We start from the raw sequence: 21,868 nt of genomic DNA on the forward strand, positions 1-21,868 counted from the left end.
ATGTTCGGCCAAGCCTTTATGGTCACTGGCCCCCGTATAGCCTCTAACTATGGTTTATAAATACAGCCATTTAGTTTCAACTTGTAAAACTCCCTGAAGAAGTATACGACAGTTATACGAAACGCGTAGGAGAGTAAAGAAGTTTTGCAGCTACTATGCTACCTCAATTAGCATTGGTAATTAGTCCCTAGGGATTTTGGATATAATAGATTGTTTTGTATCACTCCTTGTCACTTCACTTGAGGCCTTGGGCTGTGTACTGCTTGAAGCGTTCTATAACTTTTTTCGACGGATCAATCCGACATGGTGGAACAAGTTCCCCAGGCCGTTGCCGGTAGAGCGATAGCTCAAGTTGTTCAAAATCCTCAACCTGCTCAAGGCGAACCTGCCGTGGCGCAGCAAGCTCAGGACCAACCTTTGGCACAACAAGCTCAGAATCAAGAGGTATGCATCTTTTTCTGTTTCGGATACCATGTGGTTGATTATATTTCAGTGGCTAATTTTTATCGGTAGAGTTTAGATTTGGTTTACTTTCTGTAGATGTGAAATTGTGTCAGGCCTGCGGGGCCGTGAAAGTTTTTTCTTTGCCTGCGGGGCCGTTAAAGTTACTTGCCTGCGAGGCCGTGAAAGTTTTCTTTGCCTGCGGGGCCGTGAAAGTTTTTTCTTTGCCTGCGAGGCCGTGAGAGTTTTCTTTGCCTGCGGGGCTGTGAAAGTTTTCTTTGCCTGCGGGGTTGTGAAGTTTTCTTTGCCTGCGGGGCCGTGAAAGTTTTCTTTGTCTGCGTGGCCGTGAAAGTTTCTTTGCCTGCGGGGCTGTGCAGAAAGTTTTCCTTTGCCTGCGAGGCCGTTAAAGTTTTCGTCCCCTGTGGGGCCGTGTAGGAAGTTTTTTTTTTCTTTTGCCTGAGAGGCCGTTTGGATTTATTTGCCTGCGGGGCCGTGGAAGTTTCCTTTGCTTAGGAGGCCGAGAAATTTTCTTTGTCTTCGTAGCCGCGAAAGTTGCTTTGTCTGCGGGGCTGTTAAAGTTTTTTCTTTGCTTGCGAGGCCGTGGGTTTTTTCTTTGCTTGCGAGGTCGTGAAAGTTTCTTTGTCTGCACTGTCATTTAAAAATTTTTTGTTTGTGCTTCAGGGGTCGAAAATAGTTTCGGTATTTTGCTTTTTGGAATGAAATGCTTTATGTTCACCTTCGGTTGTGGTAGTGTGATGCTGGCGCGCAAGAATAAATTTTTTTTTCTCCTTTAGCCTTTATTGTTTTTGTGGCTTGAATTTTACTTTGTAGCCCCTCGTTTAAGAAATTGCTTGCTGATGTAGAAAGTTCTGTTGCCGTGCTTTGCTTCGTTGGACTGTGATGCCTGAGCATCAGTCGCCGTTCATTTGCTTGTGCAAGCTTATGTGTAGTAGCTTTTAGTTGTACGGTATGTAAAAAAAAAAAAACGAAAGACTGCTCTGCCGTTGTGTGTTTTTAAAACATTTTTTGGCCTGTGAGGCTAGGAGCGTTCATCGTTATTGCTGGAAGTTTGAGGTTTTGATAATTTAATTTAATTTTTATTTAATTTAATCTAACTTAATGTAATGTAATATTTCATAACTTGTAATCTAATCGGTGTTGTTCTTTTTCAGCCTGTATTATACTGTGCTTGATCAGTTATGAGATTAAGTAATGAAAAGAAAGGCAATGAATGGATCAGTGATTTTTTATCTTGCCTTTTGAATTCCGTTATATAGGAGGAGGGTGATCTTGCTCGTGTCTTAGAGAGACTTAAGAAGTTGGAAGATTCCCAAAAGAAATCTGTTGAATCAGTGTTGGAGGATTTACAGCACCTAATACGTTCTCCGTTGTTCCAGAAGGACCAGGCAATCGATTACCTAGTGAATCTGAAGATTGTGGCCAAGGAAACAAAACACGCGAAAGCTGGATTTTATTCTGCAGTGCTAACAGCAATGCAAAATAAAATGTGGGCCTCAAACATGCAATTTAAGCGCTATCTTGAAGCCCTCTTAGGAGATAAGGAGGATGAAGTGGTACTCAAGCGGATTGCTGCCGTAGATAAAGCGTTGCGAGTGCCTAGAGTTGGTGCAAATCGCTTCATGCCAAGGGGGAGAGGCAGGGATAGATCACAAGTCCAGTGTTTTCAGTGTGGCCTATATGGGCATTATCAGAGGTTCTGTTCCTCGCGTCCACAGCCTAAGAGGTCTCGCCTTTATAATCAAGGAGTTGAGGCACCTCAAAAATAATGAATGTATTGACAGGATTAAGGCGTTTTCCCAATGTTTTTTGATCAGTTTCCAGTATTTATGCCGTGTGTTCCTCGGCATTAAAGGCTCCCTTTTCATTGTGTCAATCGGTGTCTGTTGTTGTTTCAATTTTAATTCACTCTTGTAAGTTCTGGATCGGGGTAGAGTAGCTCCTGCTGGTTCATCACATATGGTGACCACCAGACGACCTGTTTTCAGGCGAATTGAGGCTGCTCCCTCCTGATCGGGAACCCCAGGTCTTCCCATAGGTGATCTCTCTTTTTGCCCTCTTTTCCTTAGATTTTGGGTGGTACTAAGCGTGAAGCTGCTGTGGATAACTTTTACGTTCTTACGGAATTTCAACTACAGACAACGGCAATTAAACCAAGAAACGAGACCCTATGGGTGGATATGACTGGGGTTCCCGTTCAGGGGGTGCGGCTGTGTGTTGGGAAAGTGTTATCTCATCTGGTAAGGTTCCGGATCTGGGGACTTTACATTTAAGGGATCCGGATTCCTTTGTGGCAGGTGGTCTTCACCGTAATTCAGCCGCCTGGGAGCTGGTACTTGAGGGTCATCCGTTGAGGAACTGTATTCTAGATTGGATTAGAAATAAAGTCGACATCTTAAGTTTTTCAAGACCTTTTGCGGGAGTTTTCAAGAGAGCTAAATATACGTCTACTGTTCCACCTAAGAAGATTTCCCGAATCATGTAAACTGTAAAAATTTTACGGAATTTATATCCAAGGAGATTCGGAATCGTGTTTTAACCGGCGCTGTTAGAGTCTGGGGGGTAGTGGGTGTCGATGATCCCCCCCATCTTGTGTTGCCACTCACAATTGAACCTACGAAGCCTCGACTTTGTATTAACGCGAGGTTTCTAAACCTTTGGATGAAAGATATGCCGTTTTCCCTGGATAAACTGAGTGAAGTGGCTAGGTATGTTTACCCCGGATCGTTCATGACCAAGTGCGACGACAAGTCCGGGTATGATCACGTGATGTTGACAGAGTCCTCGCAATCATACTTTGGGTTTAGTTTTGGTGGCCTGTGGTTTGTTTGTACGACTCTTCCGTTCGGATGGAAAATCTCCCCTTATGTTTATCATACCATTGGTCTGGCCGCCACAGGTTTCTTGAGAGCTCAAGGGATTCCTTGTTCTCTCTATATAGAAGATCGCTTAAATGGAGAGCTTTTGCGACCGACTGGGTCTTGGTCCATATTACCAGTGGACAGATCTTTGCAGTTCAGGTTGCCGGCAGCTACAGGTGCCATATTCGTTGTCCTTTCTGTGTTGGTTGATCTCGGTTATACCATTGGTATCAAGAAGTCGGTTCTTGTGCCGGTCACATCCCTGGGGTATTTGGGTCTGATCGTGGATTCCGTTCGACAATCGTTTTTGGTGCCGCGCCGTAAGATTGAGTCCTGGGCCTTAATTAGGGAGAAAATTTTTGCCTGCAAGGAAACTGTTTGGATCAAAACTTTACAACGATTTCAGGGGAAATGCATATCTTTCTCTTTGGCTGTTCCAGCTGCGAAATTGTTCATTAGAGAAATGAGTAGAGCGATCGCTTCTGGCTTGGATGATGGGCAAGTGTCTATGACCGACGCTTTGAGGGAGGAAATTTCGCATTGGCGTTACCTTGACGACTGGAAGGACACTCTTCCGTGGAGAGACGAGAAGTATGTGCGTATTGCGATTTCTACCGATGCGTCCGGTTATGGGTGGGGTTGTGCAGTTCATTCACCTTCGGATGATCAGATTTTTCGAGATTATTGGAGTCAAGAGGAACTGTGTCTCGATATTTCTACAAAGGAAATGTTAGCTTTGTTGTATGCTATTAAAGCTCTTCCTGACGGAATTAAGGATTGCCGAATTGATGCTTCTATTGACAGTATGGCGGTATTAGGTGCGTGGCAGGGGTCTCGCAGTAGGAGATCCCCCCAGTTAACGTCAGCTACAAAACGACTTTATTTTGCTCTATCTTCTCGTAATGTTCAGTTGAACTTATCCTATGTACCATCTAAGGAGATTATTGGAGTCAAGAGGAACTGTGTCTCGATATTTCTACAAAGGAAATGTTAGCTTTGTTGTATGCTATTAAAGCTCTTCCTGACGGAATTAAGGATTGCCGAATTGATGCTTCTATTGACAGTATGGCAGTATTAGGTGCGTGGCAGGGGTCTGGCAGTAGGAGATCCCCCCAGTTAACGTCAGCTACAAAACGACTTTATTTTGCTCTATCTTCTCGTAATGTTCAGTTGAACTTATCCTATGTACCATCTATGGAAAATGTGGCCGATTTTCCGTCTAGGACAATGTCACGTGTGGATTCCAAATTGTCAATGTCTGCTTTTGAGAGGGTCGATAAAGAGTTTGGTGGAGTTGAAGGTCATTCGTTTGACTTGATGTCTTTGGACTCAAATGTAATGAAGAACAAAGATGGGTTTTCCTTGCCGCATTTTACTCCTTTTCCAAGCCCAGACTCCAACGGTGTGAATGTCTTCAGTCAAGACTTGCGGGTTTTTCCGTCCATGTCCAATCCTTATGTCTTCCCGCCATTTTCTTTGATTGGTCCACTGTTGAAGTTTCTCTTGAGTTTTAAGATCCCGTTCACTATTGTGGTTCCAGAGTTTGTTCCTCATCGCTATTGGTGGGTTGAATTGAACGCAAGGTGTTCCGAGAAATTTTGTCTTGGTACACAGGGTGACTTGAGTGTTCTGCTATCCCCATCAAAGTCGGGTTATAGTCCAACACCTTGTCCCTTTTCTATGTGGGCGTTTCGCGTGTCTCGGTTCTAGGTGTAGAGTCGGGCTCATTGTTTGTTTCGTTTTTGTTCCCTACAGACATTGCCTAGAGTTCCGAAGTTATTCACTCCCTGCGTTGCGTGCCCACGATGCTCACATCCGAACGATGAGGATTTTAATTTCTGTCAGAAATGTGGTTATGTTAGACGTGCTACAATCCAAGGACCACAAAAGAAATTGGATATTGATGAAGGCGGCATTACCCAACGAGTACGCGAGTTGAATGAGCAACGTAGTTCGTCTCGTTATTCTAAACAGAAATCAGCTCTGGAATTGGAGTTTATAAATTTTCTGGGAAACTTGTCAGTCCCCAAGTCTGTCGTCAGCGCTTCCTTCGGATGTTATTGCGTTCCTTGTGTGGAAGGATGGAAAGGGAAGGACACGAGTTCATAGACAGGATTGTCACACCTGGGGAGGTAATGCGGGGCTAGATTGTGAGTGCCCTAAACGTTTGGCATTTGGGACTATAGATTCACTGATTGGCAAGTTGCGTGCTATATTTGCAGAGAGTGGTCGAGGCGCAGAATGGCAGTCTTTGTTAGGTGTAGGTAATCCAGCTTCTTGTAGGTCAGTTAAGAATTATTTGAGTAATGTGCGAGAAGAACAACTAAAGGCTAGGGTAACTCCACGCCAGGCAGAGCCTATCTTAGTGAACGATTTGTTGGTTATCTCTGAATTCATTAGAGCCCTTTTGTTGCATTCTTCGACTTTGCGCGCAATTCAGATTTTTATGTATGCCCGCGATCAGGCTTTATTTAAGGCATTATTTTTTGCTGGTGATAGAGCAGCTGATTTGTTACAAGTAAAAGTATCTGATGTTTTACGTTTCTCGGATAATTCTGGTTTGTTGTTCAATCATGTTTGGACAAAGTCTCTCAGGTCAGGTGACGCAAATGTGTTTGCCTTTAAGCGGGGTTCTAATCCTTTGATTTGTCCTGTCCGAGGTTTGGAAATGTATTTTGATGTGTGTAAGCTGTTACGTATTAACCTTGCGCCAGGTTTCCTTTTTCGCTCTATTTCAAAATCTGGCGGAGTTTGTTTCAGCCATTTGGAGTCTTCGGCGGCTCAAGCGCGATTGAGTTTTTATGTTTCCGCGCTAGTTGGGAAGTTATCTAGTAGTCATTTAACAGTTCATGGGTTTCGCAGTGGGGCGGCTGTATCTTTAGCATTGCGAAGCGTAAGTCTCAGTGAAATCATGGACCACATTGGCTGGAAATCTAGTAAGACGGCGCTTCACTATATCAAACTTAAGCAAGTAGTGAATCCAGCAGGTGCGGCGGCTAAACTAGCGGATCTCCCTTTACAAGCGGGGCAGGACTACAAACATCAGGATCATCTTGTGGGATTCTCCCAAGCTTTTTCATGAATTTATTTTATTGAATTTTTGAACTATTATAGTATAGGTTATTGTTAATGATTAGATATAGTATGTATTAAGTAAGGATTGGAAAGAGGATTAAAGAGTTCTTTGTGTTTCTTTTCTTAGGGAGTGTGATTGTTCATTTCATATGAGTGTGGGTGTAGGCTTGGGAAGGCCAGAGCGATTCTCCATACCTTATTACCATCTCATGAATAACAATTCCTAGGGAGAAATATTACACTATGCTAACTCAATTAGCATTGGTAATTAGTCCCTAGGGATTTTGGATGTAATAGATTGTTTTGTATCACTCCTTGTCACTTCACTTGAGGCCTTGGGCTGTGTTCTGCGCATCGAAGCGTTTTCCCACCCACCCCACCCCCGGTCGGATTGATCCGTCTCACCATCGCCCCTTCGCCTGGCTTGGGCTTTCCCGGCCAGAGCGATTCTCCATACCTTATTTCCATCTCATGAATAACAATTCCTAGGGAGAAATATTACACTATTCGCAGAGTGCTACTCTTTATGTTCAGTTTTAAAAAATTGTTTTAAAAAATTGTTTTAAAAAATTGTTAAAGAAATTGGTCCAGACTGCGAACAATTTCTGAGCCGCCGAAGGGAGCGAAGTCGAAAAACAAATATTGAAGCATCATTGCACAGGGTTCGATGTACACAGCTTTAAACTAAACAGTATGTTCACTTTTAATCCCTTGGGGTATTTTTGCTTCTTTGAGGAATAGACGCTTTTCCTTCTCGTCCTCACCTAATAGCTTTTTGATTACGACCTTCTCAAGACTGTTCTTCTCCACAAAAACCAAACCATAGGATCCTCGACCGATAGCCTCTTCTTTGTCTCGCAACTGCTCATGCGAATAATGGTAAACCATGACAATCCAGAGATCCCTCTTAATTACACTTCCCTTTCAGGTAGGGCAATTTAAACGCCATAGAGTTGACGATTTGTTCTGGACACCTGGTTGAGAAGAAATTCTCCAAAATCTTCTTAACGGCTACCTTCTGCTAAATTTCTTTTTTCTTTTCACGCCATTAGAAATTCTCATGCGCAGGACCCCCTGCAAACCTCTTCACCTTGTTTTACTCGAGGCCTAAAACTTATTCGTGAAAGAAGAAACGCTCGTATTAAAGTGGTTTACAACGCGAAAACGCAGCCATTTTTCGTGCATGATGGTTCATTATTATTCATACCACTCAGTAAAAGAGTGGCATGATGGTGTTTTGGCATTTGTTGCATTTCACCATTTTACCAATTCACCATTCCACCATTCCACCATTCCACCATTTCACCATTTCACCATTTCACCATTTCACCATTTCACCATTTTACCAATTCACCATTTCACCATTCGTCCTTTCGCCATTTTTTGCATTTCACCATTTCACCATTTCACCATTCCACCATTTTACCGTTTTACCATTTCACCATTTTACCGTTTTACCATTTTACCAATTCACCATTCCACTATTCCACCATTCCACCGTTCCACTATTCTACCGTTCCACTATTCTACCGTTCCACTATTATACCGTTCCACCATTCCACCGTTCCACCATTCCACCATTCTATCTTTCCATCGTTCCATCGTTCCATTGTTCTATCGTTCCACCGTTCCATCGTTCCATCGTTCCAGCTTTTCGGGTCACCCTTCCCAGAGGGCTTCGCAAGCCTATCATAAACATTGCGTTGCGTCATTTTGCTTAAGTAAAATTCTTTTGATTAATAACACTTTAAGAAAGATGCTTTCTTTCGTATGGGAGGAAAACTTTTAGCCTCCAGTGGTATAGAAACATGTTTGAAATATCTAAGCGCTTAGAACAAGCCAACCAAGCTGCAAATCCACAAGAACATTTGGAAGAGGAGCATGTGAAAGCTGGTCGCAACGCTGAAGTATCATTTGTGTCCGACCTGCGTTTGAAGAGCGGGCTTGACAAATCAAATTTGTTTTGCTGCTTAAGGATTCCAGACAGATATAAAGCACGGAAACGAGAAATCGATGTAGTGGTTCTAACCGCAGATGGAATATTTTGTATTGAGGTGAAATATTGGTCCGGCACTATAACGAGAAGTGAAGACGGCTCAAAATGGATCCAGACGAGAACGAAGCAGATCGCGACAAACTCCTTCACTACTAACCAAATTGAACACAAAAATAGCGCCACAGAGACTGAAGCTAAGGCTCGTCTTCTGAGAGATTATTTAAGTAGAAAAGAGGTTTACGTTGCAGAGAATCTGTTCCACAGCCGAGTCGTTTTCTGTAACGGAAACGCTGAGCTAGATGAACAAATAGCAAACAATAGCGTTGTAGTTAAACCGAGTGCCGATCATGACAAATTCATTGAAAGCTTTAGTCGCGGCTTCTTTCAAAGTTTGTCAGAATCAGTCGTGCCATCCTGGATTTCAGGAAAACTGTCCTATTCACAGATGCATCAGATCAGAAATGTTCTGTCCACGACAGGAACTTGGGATATAATTCATTTGAACGGAGGGAGACAGCTTTACGGGGATTTGAAAGAATGCGCGGAGGTTTCTCTCGATCGGAGGAAGTGTGAGGCGTTAGTGTTTTCGCATCAGAGAAGTCGTGTGTTGGGTATGACGTGGGCTTTATTTGGCTACAGTCCACAAGTCTATGTATCCTTGATCGAGCGGGGTGGAAGCGGATTGTTGTGGAACTCCTATTGTGCCACTTTGAAAATACCGCACAACACTGATGTTATTTTCCGAATTTGCGGAGATGAAGTAGATTCAAAGATCCCAGCCAACGAGATTGAAAGGATATCTATCAGCATCTGAAAGAAACGTACAGAATATTTGCGGAATAGTTTTTTTGAGACGAGAAATTGTTAGAATAAGAAAAAAAGTGGAATTAACTACAAAAGTTGATTTGCGGAAGCAAAGTTATCCACGCGGTTGCGTCTGTGCAAAGCGTCATTTTTAGCCCGCCTTCGGGAAAGGTCATTGGTAATGTTCAGTTACGCATATAACCCTACTCACTGATACTTTTGGTAATTAAAAGGATCCTTCCACAGAACAAAATAATCCAAGTGTGATGAATGACTTTGTAAATGTCGTACTGTTGATGATAAGTGCCTCATTCTATATCAGCAGGTGTCATCAGTGGTAATTGCGTGTGCTTGCGTGTGTGTGGAAGGGTTTCTGAAACTGGAGCTACCAAATGTTGTAAGGAGTATACGCAAGACTTTTTCAAATCCAGTTTGAAATTCCTATTACCAGTTGGTCCTTCTAGTTCCTCTCAAAGTGAGTGTTCTCTAGCTATGAAGGACCCCAAAACTCTGCAACATGAGACATGGTTAGATGCTACTCTTGTTTAAATATTTAATGATTGTAACCGAGAAGTTACAATTTATAGACCCAACATTTCAACACTCCTGTCTAGTGTCTTCATCAGGGGTGACCTAATTGTTGCAACAAGAGGTCCTTTTAGATGCTCATGAATAAGCTGCCTTTTTTCCTGACTAAGTGTAAATAGGCATCATTTAGTAAGCTGCCATCATCACGATTTAAGGAGTGTGGGCTGAGTTGATATGCCAAGCTTCCAAACAAAGGCGCTGGTGGTAACGTCCATCAGTGGTGATAATTTTAGACTTATCCCACCCAATAATATGGTTAGTTGGGCATGTGTGCTCTGAAAAAGCTAAATTTCTTTTTTGCAAAAGAAGACCCTACTATGGTGTAAATGAAATTACCTCCATTTATGTATCACAATAGCAAGATGTAATATATGTATTTGAATTGACAGTTAAGCCTCTTTGTTAGAAATTAACTTCACAACAGTTCTCTCATTGGGTTTAGTTTGTATCTAAGCTATTTGGCCAAATAATAATAACAGTAGAGTTACTGGCCTAGTATCATTACAATAATTATTGGTAGACCCCTATGACCCATTGCTGTTCACTGTTCTCTGTTTTTAGTCAAGAAACTGGCTTTCCCTGTCAATGAGATTCACAACAATACTGAAACTTACTCAGTCAAGTTCTCCCAAGCTTAAATTCACTTTGGACTCTTTGCAAAATTGTTGCTTTTCCTTTCTAGCTTTAGAAACAAGTAATTTCTTTGGTTTTGGCTGAACAAAACTGAATTGAAATCTACTTTGAAGCCCTGAACTCCACAAAAGTATTTTATATTTAAAGGCGGTAGTAAGAGGATTGGATACAAATTAAATTTGTAACATTGACCTTCTCTTTGTTGTAAAATGAGGTATTAAAAGCTATGAGAAATAGGTGCCAGAAACAGTTACATTGCAAGAACAATATTTTTCAGTTACTGGTATTCTGCATTTCTTATGATAATTGATTGGCCAGCTTGTGTTAATATTGAGGGAGACCACCAGTCTAAAAACCTAGTGCCACTTAAAATGGGGATCCTCATACAAATTCCTCTAGGTAAAACATTATTCCCTTAAGCCTAACGCATTCCTATAAATTTACAAATCATGAAAATCAATGCGGAATGTATTGGGACAAAAAGGAAAAACTTACTAGTATTTTATTACTCAATTAAAGACAATTAGTCTGTAATGAAATGGTTAAATTAGTCCCTGAATTGTGTAAGATAGTCTTGCAGAAAATTATTCTTATCCATCCTAAGACACAAAGAAAAAGTACTGGAGCTCAAGATGTAGAAAAATTCTACCATATGCTGCAGTTTTGGATAACTCAAGGATCTGGAGAGTTCTTTATTTGCTGAGGGATTAAAGTTTAAAAAAAAAAAAAAAAAAAAAAGAAGTGTCTTTCCAGTGTTAGCTACAGGCCTCCTTAATGTTGCCCACAAAAATCAACATTTGGCTGAGTTAGAGATGGTTTGGAATGCACTTTCACTGGACAAGATTAACACTTGGTTGTAATGAGCTCCCCTTTAAGGATAGTGTGAGAAACTGAAGAACACTTTTAATGGATTTAGTGATTATGTCTTGAAGTGACTAAGTAACAAAAATTTTCTTTGATGAAAAGGTGGTGGTTGTTTCCCATGCCAGTTATTGGTGATATGTTTTGTGCATGATCCATGCTTAGTCATTCCATTAAATGTAAGTTACATTGCATGCAGACATTCCCCAAAGATATGAAGATTACAGCACAGCTAACTAACAGGAACTGGTAGCTAAAATAGAGAGTTCACTAAAGATCTATAAAACATTTCTATTGATGCACTAGTTATTTCTATATATGGATCAAAAGTGTTATCCTGTCCTCAACTGATGAAGCACTCTCCAAATCCATAAAAAGAAGTCTCTTGCAGGATGAAAGTGGACTTCACCATTAGCCAAACCCACTTTAAAGCTATGCCAGGCAGCGTATGGTGCCAAGAACAGCATCCAGTAAAATGCAATGTCACAAATGAAGGATGGAAGAAAACTCCATAGAGCAAGGTGAAACAATCCATTCACAGAAGCTGTAATAATGATTCCAATAAACAGTCCTGGTAGTTGCCTGTGCAAATGAAAATAACTTCAGCCATTCCTGGTGATATATCATTAATTTGTAACAACCTTCCAAAAGTCCGTGTTTGGAAGCTCCTCCATGATAAGATATTTTATTGCAAAGTAGTACATCTCACTTTAGAAATAAACCTAAATAATATATCAAATCTTACCTCCAATGATCTCAAAGCTTTAACCAATAGTAGTACATCACTATGTGAGTATCTTCCCTTTGTACATACATATACATAAAGTTCTGATACTTCACCAAAAACAGAGCCACAATGCAACAGCTTTGGCTGGGATCTTTTTTGTAGTGCTCATTCCCTACTAATTCCCTGCTCATTCCCTGCACAAACTATATAGTAAACCTTACCTCCATCCCCCCATCATCAACAGCCATCTCAGCTTTGAAAACTCATGAAGGCTCATAAGAACACTGTAGATGAGTACAACAGCTCCAACAAAGTAATTAAGATAGATCCACTTTAGAGTGAATTTTCCAATCAGGTAATAGGGAACCAAAATAAGACGCAAAACGAATCGTAAATACTCTTCTGAAGGAATGACTGTTGCCTGAAAACACAGAAGGTTTCAGTTAGTTCATGGAAAAGAACTGTCTCAACAAGTAGGGAAAGAGTAATGACAGCAATTAAAAAATCCGCTTCCTAAATTACTTCCCTTTTCATGAGCTACTACTGACATCAGATAAAAATATTTAGGGCAGATCACAGTTACAATTTACTGGTCAACCAACCAGGTGCAAGCTTAGGGTGGCTCCATAGACTTTTAGCCTGATTATCGTGGATGCACACCCTAACATTCTTTTCATGGACAATTTTTTATGTTTCTGCTTTCAAGATCACTAAAAGTTACCAAAATGTAGCTAATAAGGGTCCAACTGTTGCTTTGTGCAGTTAATATCAACATAAAGGTTTCCTTTCTTGAGCTTAACTGCCACAAAGAAAGGTGCTCACTAGTGGTAATTTTGCTTTGATTTTGCTTTTCTCCAATTGGCTGAATTGAATTCTTTCACAGTTTTTACAACATGTGAAATTTGTGCTGTTGATCATTTTAAAGTAAAAAAAGAAAAAAGGGTTACAAAGGACAAAGCTTGCAAATTTTTGTTTTTTTTTACCTTTACATTTGAACTAGTCCCATTAATTTTTCTCATTAATTAGCAATAGCAAAAGCCCAATCTTAGGAAATTCTACCAAAAGGAAATTGGATTAATCTCACTCTAAAAATCTCTTCCTACTCCCAAAACATTACATCATAAATTAACTGTGCCAGGATAAATATCTGATCAAGCATAATATTTCATATCCATTGCCTTTTTTCAATCTTTCACCCTGTGTTTCCTTTAAATCAACCTCTTTTTCAGGTGTATAGAGCCTATGGATATTAAGGGCATTAATGCTGAAAACCCTGGAGTCCATCATATAATAAAAGGCAGTCTATAACTGAATGTGCCTTCTATCATATAGTTGTACTTCTAGAGAATTGCAGTAAGAAAGAAATGTGGTGTAAAATGAAGAGGGGTTATTGAACAGCTCTCATTTATGCCAAAATTGTGACAAAAGGAGGACTTAGGTAAAGCAGAGTTTGTACAATGGTAAAATGACACACTTGGGACAGGGCAGGAAATTACCTAAGTACCTAACACAAGCCTGACCCTAAAGCTAACCTTAACCCCAATACACCTACTCCTTTTGTGTCCAAAAGTTATAGGTTCCAAGCCATAGTCACCTCAACTTTTTTTGTTTCTTTCTTTATCTTTTCTTTTAAATTTTTTTCCTTTCAAATTACATTCTCCTTCAGAGGATATGTTAAATATGATCAGAGTAAAATACACATGTGAACATTAGTTATCTTTTCACTTGTTGAGTGCTTTGACAGGGTAAAACTACCACAGACACACATTTTGTTTGGAAAGTTCCTTTAAGTTATTACTTAGATGTTGGAAATACATTTGCAGGTTATTTATAATATTTTCAAGCCCTCACCTCAAATATACTTCCTTCAAAGTTGGTTTCACTAGTATAATATAACAGAGGTTGAAAAACATCTTGGTTACAGGCAAAGAATGTGTAGAAGACTGTCAACCTTGGAAACTCACGTAAACCCCAAAGAAGAAGTATTGCACGCACAGGATAAGCAGCCTGGAATTAAACAAACTAAATTAAGGAAAAAATGGTCTATGACCAAAGATCTAAATTTATACAAGATATTATTCTTTTGAAATCACATTTTTAAGATTACCGGTTAATAAGTATTTTTCATCATAACCCACCCATTAATTCACCAGACAGTTTTCACACAATAACCCCATCTACCTCAATAATTGTCTGGTTATTTCTGTAAAAAAAAAACCCAAATCCAGCAAGAAAAAGCCTGCTCAATACTTTCACTTTTTCATATTTATTACTTGACATAGAAGAAAAGAAAACTTGCTCTGTAGAGTCCAGTGATAGTTATAAGAAATAGCTGATCTCAAATGCTGCTTGGTAAAGTTAAAAAAAAGTCAATAGAATTTGCTGTCAATGTGCAATATGAAAATTAATGGGAGCTTTATTTAGTAAATATGTCCCCTTTTTGGCTTTCTGGTATGTTGGCTGTTTTTGTCCTTGGCTGCGAGATTTTCCTCAAATTTCACATTTGCCCTGGAAGTTTCAATTAATAATAATTATTCACTTAAGATAATGCCTTTTAACATTAAAATGATCAAAAGTGCTTGACATGAATTTAAAACTATATATAAAATACAGCAAATATAATGAATTATAATAAATATTTATATCTATATATGTATCTATCTATACTAAAAATACACAATTGACCACCCCCAAGAAAAGTTACTTGTTGTAAGCTAAATTAAAAAGATGTGTCTTAAGTTTTTTCTTAATTTTGCTGAGTGATTTCCCAAATATTTTCTGGAAGGATGTTCCACAGTGTGGGGGCAGAATATCTTGGCTGTGGACAGCCATGTAAACAGTGGGTATTTTTCTTTCAAAAAATACATTACCATTAAATATAGATAATCTATACTTACTCAGATTTTCAGTACCATGAATATGACAGTCATACAAAAAATGTTAGGGTTGGGGAATCATCAGTGTCATTATTCTAACATTGCCTCTTAGTTTGTGTACCTTATATTCCCACACATCTGTTGGCTGCTTTACTCCACCGGCTTTTAATGCTTCAAGTTCCTTCAATAGTACCCGCCTGTGATAGGAAACTACAACATTAAGAGGGGGAGTCTCCAAGTCATATTCAGACAGCGACATCAGGAGGTTTCCATCAATTCCTGCATCTTGGAACCTGTCACCATATTCTTCTGCCCAATCACCCAAGCTTTCAAGCCATTTAGCCACATTCTGTGTACTCCACTTATGCACTGGTTTTCTGACAAGAGGATCTCTTTGGTCCATGAACAAACTTAGGACATGATATATAAACTACAATCAACAAAAGAGAAACAAAGATTTACTATAACTAGATTTAAAACACAATAACAATCCCTTCAAAACATTTGTATCATAAATTTTACAAATTACAACTGGTGTAAAAGTGTATCATATACCCTAATCAGTTGACTTTGATTTCTGTAAACAAAAAATTAAAGAAAGTGTTTAATTAAAATATGTATTGTTTTATAACTACACTTTCTTTAGAAATACTTGTAACAGACCATGAGGAACAATCCAATCACTTGAATTAAACTTATAGAAATAGCAGAATCTGTTGCAAACCCCTTGTAGATTATTCAAACTATCTAATCCAGTCACAAGAACAACCTGTAACTTGTTTATTTTTTTAGAAGCTGTTAACTTTACTATAGTGCCAAAATTAATTTGGTTTAAATTTTTTTCAAACCAGTTAGATTAATATTCTGCTCTGATTTTCACATAATCAGAAGCAAATAGGAAAATATAATAAAACTGTTTCCACAAATTTCAAGCTGAGGAAAAATTACCACCACAACAGCCATTAATTGTTCAATTTTTGTTCTGTTTAAGACATGATAGAAAGACAGCTTATTTTGAGAGCTGTTCATGAAAGATAGCAAATGATGTAAGATAGCCATTTGCTAGATAACAGCACATCGCACACCACCTCAAATACAAGACCTTTACAGTAACTTACCATGACAATGCCAAGGACAGAGAGAACAATAAATATAAGCTTTGTGAAGGTAATCCCCAAATTTTGACCTTGAAGAAATTCTACTTCACGACTGCTGTGCAACCTTTGTGAAGATTTGTTTTCTAGAGCATCAAACTTGGACAACACTAATCCAAAATCTGAGGAAGACTCCAGGAAACATCTTCGTTCGGCCTCTTCCTTTGAAAAGAGTACTTTGATAGTTTTTCTACCAGAAAATAATTTGGAGAAAAATAAAAATTCACTACAACATCAAAGATATCATATCACACCACATCTCTACAGCATACAAGTAATATCATATGATCACTCCAGTATTTATACAGTGAATGTACCCTGTAGTAGGTTTCAATGTTATTACTATATTTTGCACATTTGTTCCTTGTAGTTTACATGATATACAGTAAATTCAACACTTATTTCTGTCTTGAACATGAGCCCTTTCACTCCAAGGGGTGATTACAAGGTAGATTGAATTTCTCCTTAAAAAAAGGAATACATTTTCAACCAATAATATTGTCATTTCAACAACTTTGTCAAGTCTCGAGGTAAAATGTAGAAAAGCAATGGGAATTTTTTCTCAAGACTGAACCGAGTGGACAAAAATGTTGTAATTGATATGAAAACTTAACTAATGCAACGTTTACGAAATATTGCCTGTAAATTTGCATTTAACAGTCCCTAATGAAGGCTTTTATGTTGTCAGGTGCTCTTATAACATGAAATTAAGTACTTTGCATATCAATAGCATGTTGTGCATTGGTATTTGAAGTTTTAAAATTTTGCAAGAGAGCTACAATAAATTTGTAATTTAAAAATTTTAAGAATGCACTGCTTAACCTTCTTTATAATATGGGAGATTAACAAGTTTATTTTTTGCATTCATAGTAAGAATGTAGAGCACTTTGTTCACAAAGTATGAGGCTGTCCAGGTAAATGTCACTGCACTGCAAAATAAAACTTGTTCTCATCTTACCGTAATGCAATATTAACTTTTGGGAATCCTGACCATGGTTGCCGACACTCTGGACATGTGTTGTGTCTTGATGCATGCCACCACTTTGCAAGGCAAAACCGACAAAAGCTGTGTCCACAACTAAGTGTAGTAGGTTCAACCATCAGCTCAAAACAGCAACCACATTGTAAATCTTGTTTTAACAGTTGACTGTCCTGGCCACTCTTTGCCATAGCCTCTGGATTGGAGTAGGAATGATTACGATGCAAGCTTTATAAAGGTAAAATTTCCGCACATCCCCATCCTACATTATACATTCAGTTCTTGAACAGAGAAAACAATTACAAAAACAATACATTTCCATTGGGAAAACAGATTTGTTTTACAATAGTATGGGGCTGTGCGGAAACTTTACCTCGATATTCAAACTTTTTAGAACTCAGTTCAAAAGCATCATTAGGCGAATTCTCACTTCCCTCTCATCACCGCCATCGCAAGTCCACCATCCTCTCTCAGAGGTTTGAGCCAGCGATGTTACCTCTGTAAAAAAAAAACTGCGCCTGGTAAGTACGTCATGCATGGCAAAATTACGGGAGTAAAATCACGGATGAAGAAAAGAGCGAAATACGAGTGGTCAGCGGGGAAACAAATTTAATACTTCATATGAAGACATATCAGTTATAGTTCCTGAAAACAATAGTGTTGTAAAGCCGAAACATCAATAGTATACTTCGCTAAATAAAATGTTAAGCAATTTTTCGAAAGTGTTGATGGTGCATATATCTTTTACTGTTGTAATAAACAATAGAGGCATCGGAAAAGGCATCGGTGGCATCCGGAAAGGCACTAAGAAGAACTATATTTAAGTTTTGTAACTTGCTGCGTGACGAAAAAAGAAAACCAAAACCGTGGTCCTCAAATGAATTCTCCCACCTTGCCCCCAAAAATTTTCAAATTTTCCGCAACTTCACATTTTCCTATTCGTAGGGTGCCCAAGCCTTTATGGTCGTTGGCTCCCATATAGCCACTAACTATGGCTTATAAATACAGGGGTTTAGTGTTAAATTGTAAAACTCCCCGAAGAAGTCTACGACAGTTAAACGAAACGCGTCGGAGAATAAAGAAATTTTACGACTACCGTTCGTAGAGTGCTGCTCACCAGTTTATTTTTAAAGATTTTTTTTTAATTTGGTGCGATAGCTGTGGTCAGTTTTTCCTTGCAGGTTGTCTGGATGTACCTTTCGCAGAGACGTGGGGGGGGGGGGGGGGACAGAGACACCAACACGACATTTCACCTGCCGTTCGCTTCGAAAATTAAGTTTTCATCCCGAGTTCATTTGTTAAATAAAATAGGAAAAAAAAAACATTTCGAACGGAAAACAGAATTATTTTAACGCCTGGATCTTCTGGAAAAAGGTCTCCTAAACGAGGGGCCCTGATTATTAATATTTAATCATGGTAAACTCACTAGCCTTAACTTGGCTGTTTCTCGAAGCTCAGTGTTTTCCTACATGCCTTTTTCACTTCAAATGAGGCGATTGAATATATATAATAAACACTAAAAGAACTACAGCTGATGGAAATTTAAAATTTCTTATTTAAGGGCTGTGGAAACAAACTTATTAGTGACCCTAAAAATATAGAAATCTAGAACGAAATTTTTTTAGAGTTGCATAGCTTTTCATTTTTCTGGAATCGAAAGTTGAGATTGCAAAATTCAAGTGAAAAGCAAACCGTAGATAGAAGATACTTTTTGCGTCATACAACAAGTTACATATCGTAAATATCATTCTTCTTGATGCCTTTCCCGGTGTCACCGATGCCTTTCCCGATGCCTCTGTTGGTTAATATAGCAGTAAAAATATTGTTTCAGTCAAAGTGTTTGGAAAATTGCTTAACTTTTGAATTAGCGAGGTATAACCTGGTAACATTTTGGCTTTACAATACGATTGTTTTTTGCAAGTTACAAAACGTAAACAAAATTCTTCTTGGTGCCTTTCTGAATGCCACCGATGCCTTTTCCGATGCCTCCATTGTTTAATACAACAGTAAAAGATATATGTGCCATCAACACTTTTGAAAAATTGCTTCACATTTTATTTAGCGAAGTATACTGTTAACATTTCGGCTTTTATATAACACTACTGTTTTCTGCAACTACAACTTAGGTGTCTCTATATGAAGGATTAAATTTGTTTCCCCGCTGACCACTCGTATTTCGGTCATTTCTTTATTCCCCGCTCGTCACCCGTGATGTAATAACTCCCCAAAATTACTATGTCCCCAATATGGAAAGCGTACTCCGAAATCCGTCAGGAGGTCATCTCGGGTAGATTTCCGATTGCGAAATCCGAGCTCGCCTAATGTTGCCTTCGTGATGAAGGCCCTATTTAGCATTTTAGACCCGCACAACAGAGTAGAAACGAACACGTACTTCGTTTTCGCTCATGACTTCGTATTAGCCGTAAGATATTTGCTTTTTTTTTCGTTGCTTTCCTATATATTACAGACTCCACAAAATTTTTGCAATGCCTCCTTTTCACGGATAGCCGATCACAACTACAACATAGTGACACCTCCGTGAAATCTGTCAAAAGGAGGAAACACCGGAAATGGAGAGGAAAGATAAAGCCATCAATGGGTGTTGGTATCTACTGTAGGATGCTACACTCCTTCGGTAGCTTATCTGTACGACAGCCTGTTTTCGGGAAGAATTGCAGCCCTCGTGCAGAAACAGACTGCATCAATTATATAAGAGGAAGGAAATCAGTTTTAAGGTCATTGTACCAAATGTGCAACACCAGAACAATTACGATGATTGTGGAGTTTATGCTATTGCTTTTCTGGTGTCGCTACCACATTGCCTCAATCGTTCTAATCTGACATTTGACAGGAAGCTGATAAGACAACATTCTTTAAAGAGCCTGGGGAGTGGGTCATTCGTACGCTTTCCCCTCTCTAAAGTATCCGAGTGTCGAGACGGGAGGCCGCTTTTTGTTCAAGAGGTCTCGGTAATGTGCAAGTGTAGAATGCCGAGGGAAGAGTCAGACTCGAAGTCTCCTCTTTGTGTGAAATGTTGTGGCTGCAAGGAGTTTTTTCACAGGAAACGCATTTCAACAATTATTTTGGAAGATTTAAGCGCAAAGTGGCGTTGCCCAAACTGCGAAAGAGCCCTTAAGCGGGAAGAGGAAAATAACCATTAATTTAACATGTAGCATTAACAACTGATTCTCAGAAATTCCCATTAATTGTTTATTAAGATAATCGTCGAAGTGAAATATATCTATGTTGTAATTTTTATCCATGTACGAATCAGCTAAAATAATTTTAAAACGTATTCATAAGAAACTGTTTGAAAATCGTCATCTAAATATTGTAATCACTACAATGTAGCGTTAAATTATTTTCAATGACATCATGGCACAACGCACGTAGAGAACATGTAATAGGTGAGACAAATCACGGATTATCCTTGTCGACAAAAGTAATATCGCTTGCTACATTATATTCATACTTAGTCTCCGTCCAATCGAGGTAATGTATAATTTTTTAATCAATTACCATATTAGAAATAACAATATATCGCTTAAAATTGTATCGAAGTGTTGGGACGTCAGGGGGGCAGATAGCTTGAGCAACTGAACTTGCTGAGAGAAGAGTACCAGAAGTCTTGGATCATAATAGCTTCTTGTTTAATGTACCCCTGCCTACCCAACGTCTACTAACTTCACCAACAATTCCAACTTTCACTACTATTGCCAAAAAGCTTAGCACTGATATTATCATTTGGTTGTGTTTTCTTAACTATGCGAGATAGATGCACATATAGCCACGTATACAGCACATATGGCGCACTAACGGCTAACTTTGAGATAACCTAAAGGGCTAAGAATACACTCACAGATGTGAACCTCGCGCTAATAGAAAGTCCAAAAGTTTCATACAAATAAAGCGCTTAAAATCGCGTCTATATTTGGTAAACATTTAACTAGCGGATAGCGATTTATCCGGTAAATAGCACCACCTAACCTTTGAGCAACCGAGGCCTGGCAGATAGCACAAGGTTTAATTTTTCTTACAAGTTTTGTCGATCATTTTATTATCATTTCAGCCGTTACTAAACAGAAAATAAGAAAATTATTTAAAGCCCGTGAAAAATAATAGTTATGGCTTATTTCACATCATATTCTGCTATTTTGATAGAGGGATCGTCTTAATGCGAGCGACTACGACAAAAATTGAATTTTTGTCACTTCCTTTTCAGTTTCTATATTTTGTGCAAAACTTTTGTACTCATTGCGAGGCCCTTCTGTATTTTGCCTTGGAAGAAAAATGAGAGAACCCAGATGTTAATTTGCCGTTTGCGTTTCACCACAACAAAATGTGCCTCTAATGAATGGTGCTAAAAAGAAAAATCGTGCGCGCTTAAAAACCGTGCAGTTAGACGAGCCATTCAGGGAAGAGCTCAGTGACCCACGACGAACGACTACGACAAAAATTGAAGTTGTTACTTCCCTTTCAGTTTCTGCATTTTGTGCAAAACTTTTGTACTTTTTGTGTGACTGCCAACAAAGTCAGGTTTCAACACGCGAACACTTTAAGATTTATTTGCATTTGTTGCTACAAATGAACAAGTAATTACAAATTATTACGAAGGAGAAGGAATAGGAAAACGCAAAACAACAGAGGAAATTGGACAAGGAAAGACACTTACAAACGTTGTGTGACTTGCGAGCACGAAGAACAGAAAAACTAAAAGATGATCGCAGCGAAGGAATCGATGTTAACCTAATGCACTCTGATACTCCTAGGATCAATTGTTTTTCTGAGAAACGTTTACGAAAGAAATTAAACAAAGCAGAATTATGCGAAAAAATTTAACAGAAAACAAATCGCC

At 39.0% G+C, this 21,868-nt stretch overlaps 3 protein-coding genes across 5 annotated transcripts; 2 read left to right on the forward strand and 1 right to left on the reverse strand.

Annotated features, from left to right (window-relative positions):
- The first annotated feature begins 173 nt into the window (after window positions 1-173).
- LOC149039478 (uncharacterized) lies at window positions 174-2,335 on the forward strand. Its single transcript, XM_089185654.1, has 2 exons — window positions 174-444; window positions 1,719-2,335. The coding sequence occupies exons 1-2, from the start codon at window positions 304-306 to the stop codon at window positions 2,226-2,228; spliced, it is 651 nt and encodes a 216-aa protein (XP_089041780.1). The 5' UTR covers window positions 174-303; the 3' UTR covers window positions 2,229-2,335.
- A 5,757-nt stretch (window positions 2,336-8,092) lies between these two features.
- Window positions 8,093-10,663, forward strand: LOC113671481 (uncharacterized). Its single transcript, XM_027187691.2, has one exon. It carries the CDS (start codon window positions 8,204-8,206, stop codon window positions 9,203-9,205), a length of 1,002 nt encoding a protein of 333 aa, XP_027043492.2. The 5' UTR covers window positions 8,093-8,203; the 3' UTR covers window positions 9,206-10,663.
- Window positions 10,125-17,557, reverse strand: LOC113671480 (bifunctional apoptosis regulator). 3 transcript variants are annotated; one of them, XM_089185646.1, is made up of 7 exons: window positions 17,387-17,557; window positions 16,993-17,209; window positions 15,999-16,224; window positions 15,002-15,310; window positions 13,856-14,011; window positions 12,226-12,425; window positions 10,125-11,859 (listed from the first exon to the last, which is right to left on the reverse strand). In XM_089185646.1, exons 2-7 carry the CDS (start codon window positions 17,202-17,204, stop codon window positions 11,610-11,612), a joined length of 1,353 nt encoding a protein of 450 aa, XP_089041772.1. In that variant the 5' UTR covers window positions 17,205-17,209; window positions 17,387-17,557; the 3' UTR covers window positions 10,125-11,609. The 3 variants fall into 3 exon arrangements, with proteins under 3 accessions (XP_089041772.1, XP_089041771.1, XP_089041773.1); XM_089185645.1 differs by having other exon boundaries at window positions 16,993-17,294; window positions 17,387-17,537; XM_089185647.1 differs by having other exon boundaries at window positions 16,993-17,275; window positions 17,387-17,493.
- Between the last annotated feature and the right edge of the window lie 4,311 nt (window positions 17,558-21,868).

This window comes from Pocillopora damicornis, chromosome 10 (assembly GCF_964200805.1).
Source record: "Pocillopora damicornis chromosome 10, jaPocDami1.2, whole genome shotgun sequence".
In the NCBI taxonomy this organism is placed as follows: Eukaryota; Metazoa; Cnidaria; class Anthozoa; order Scleractinia; family Pocilloporidae; genus Pocillopora; species Pocillopora damicornis.

Bases quoted from the DNA above. Each gene is read 5' to 3' on its own strand.
- LOC149039478 (XM_089185654.1), top strand. From the start codon at position 304: ATGGTGGAACAAGTTCCCCAGGCCGTTGCCGGTAGAGCGATAGCTCAA. The intron at 445-1,718 runs GTATGCATCTTT...TCCGTTATATAG, and splicing joins AACAAGCTCAGAATCAAGAG to GAGGAGGGTGATCTTGCTCG.
- LOC113671481 (XM_027187691.2), top strand. From the start codon at position 8,204: ATGTTTGAAATATCTAAGCGCTTAGAACAAGCCAACCAAGCTGCAAAT.
- LOC113671480 (XM_089185646.1), bottom strand. From the start codon at position 17,204: ATGGCAAAGAGTGGCCAGGACAGTCAACTGTTAAAACAAGATTTACAA. The intron at 16,225-16,992 runs GTAAGATGAGAA...ATTTTCTGGTAG, and splicing joins AAAGTTAATATTGCATTACG to AAAAACTATCAAAGTACTCT. The intron at 12,426-13,855 runs GTGAGGGCTTGA...CTGTGTTTTCAG, and splicing joins TTGAAGGAAGTATATTTGAG to GCAACAGTCATTCCTTCAGA.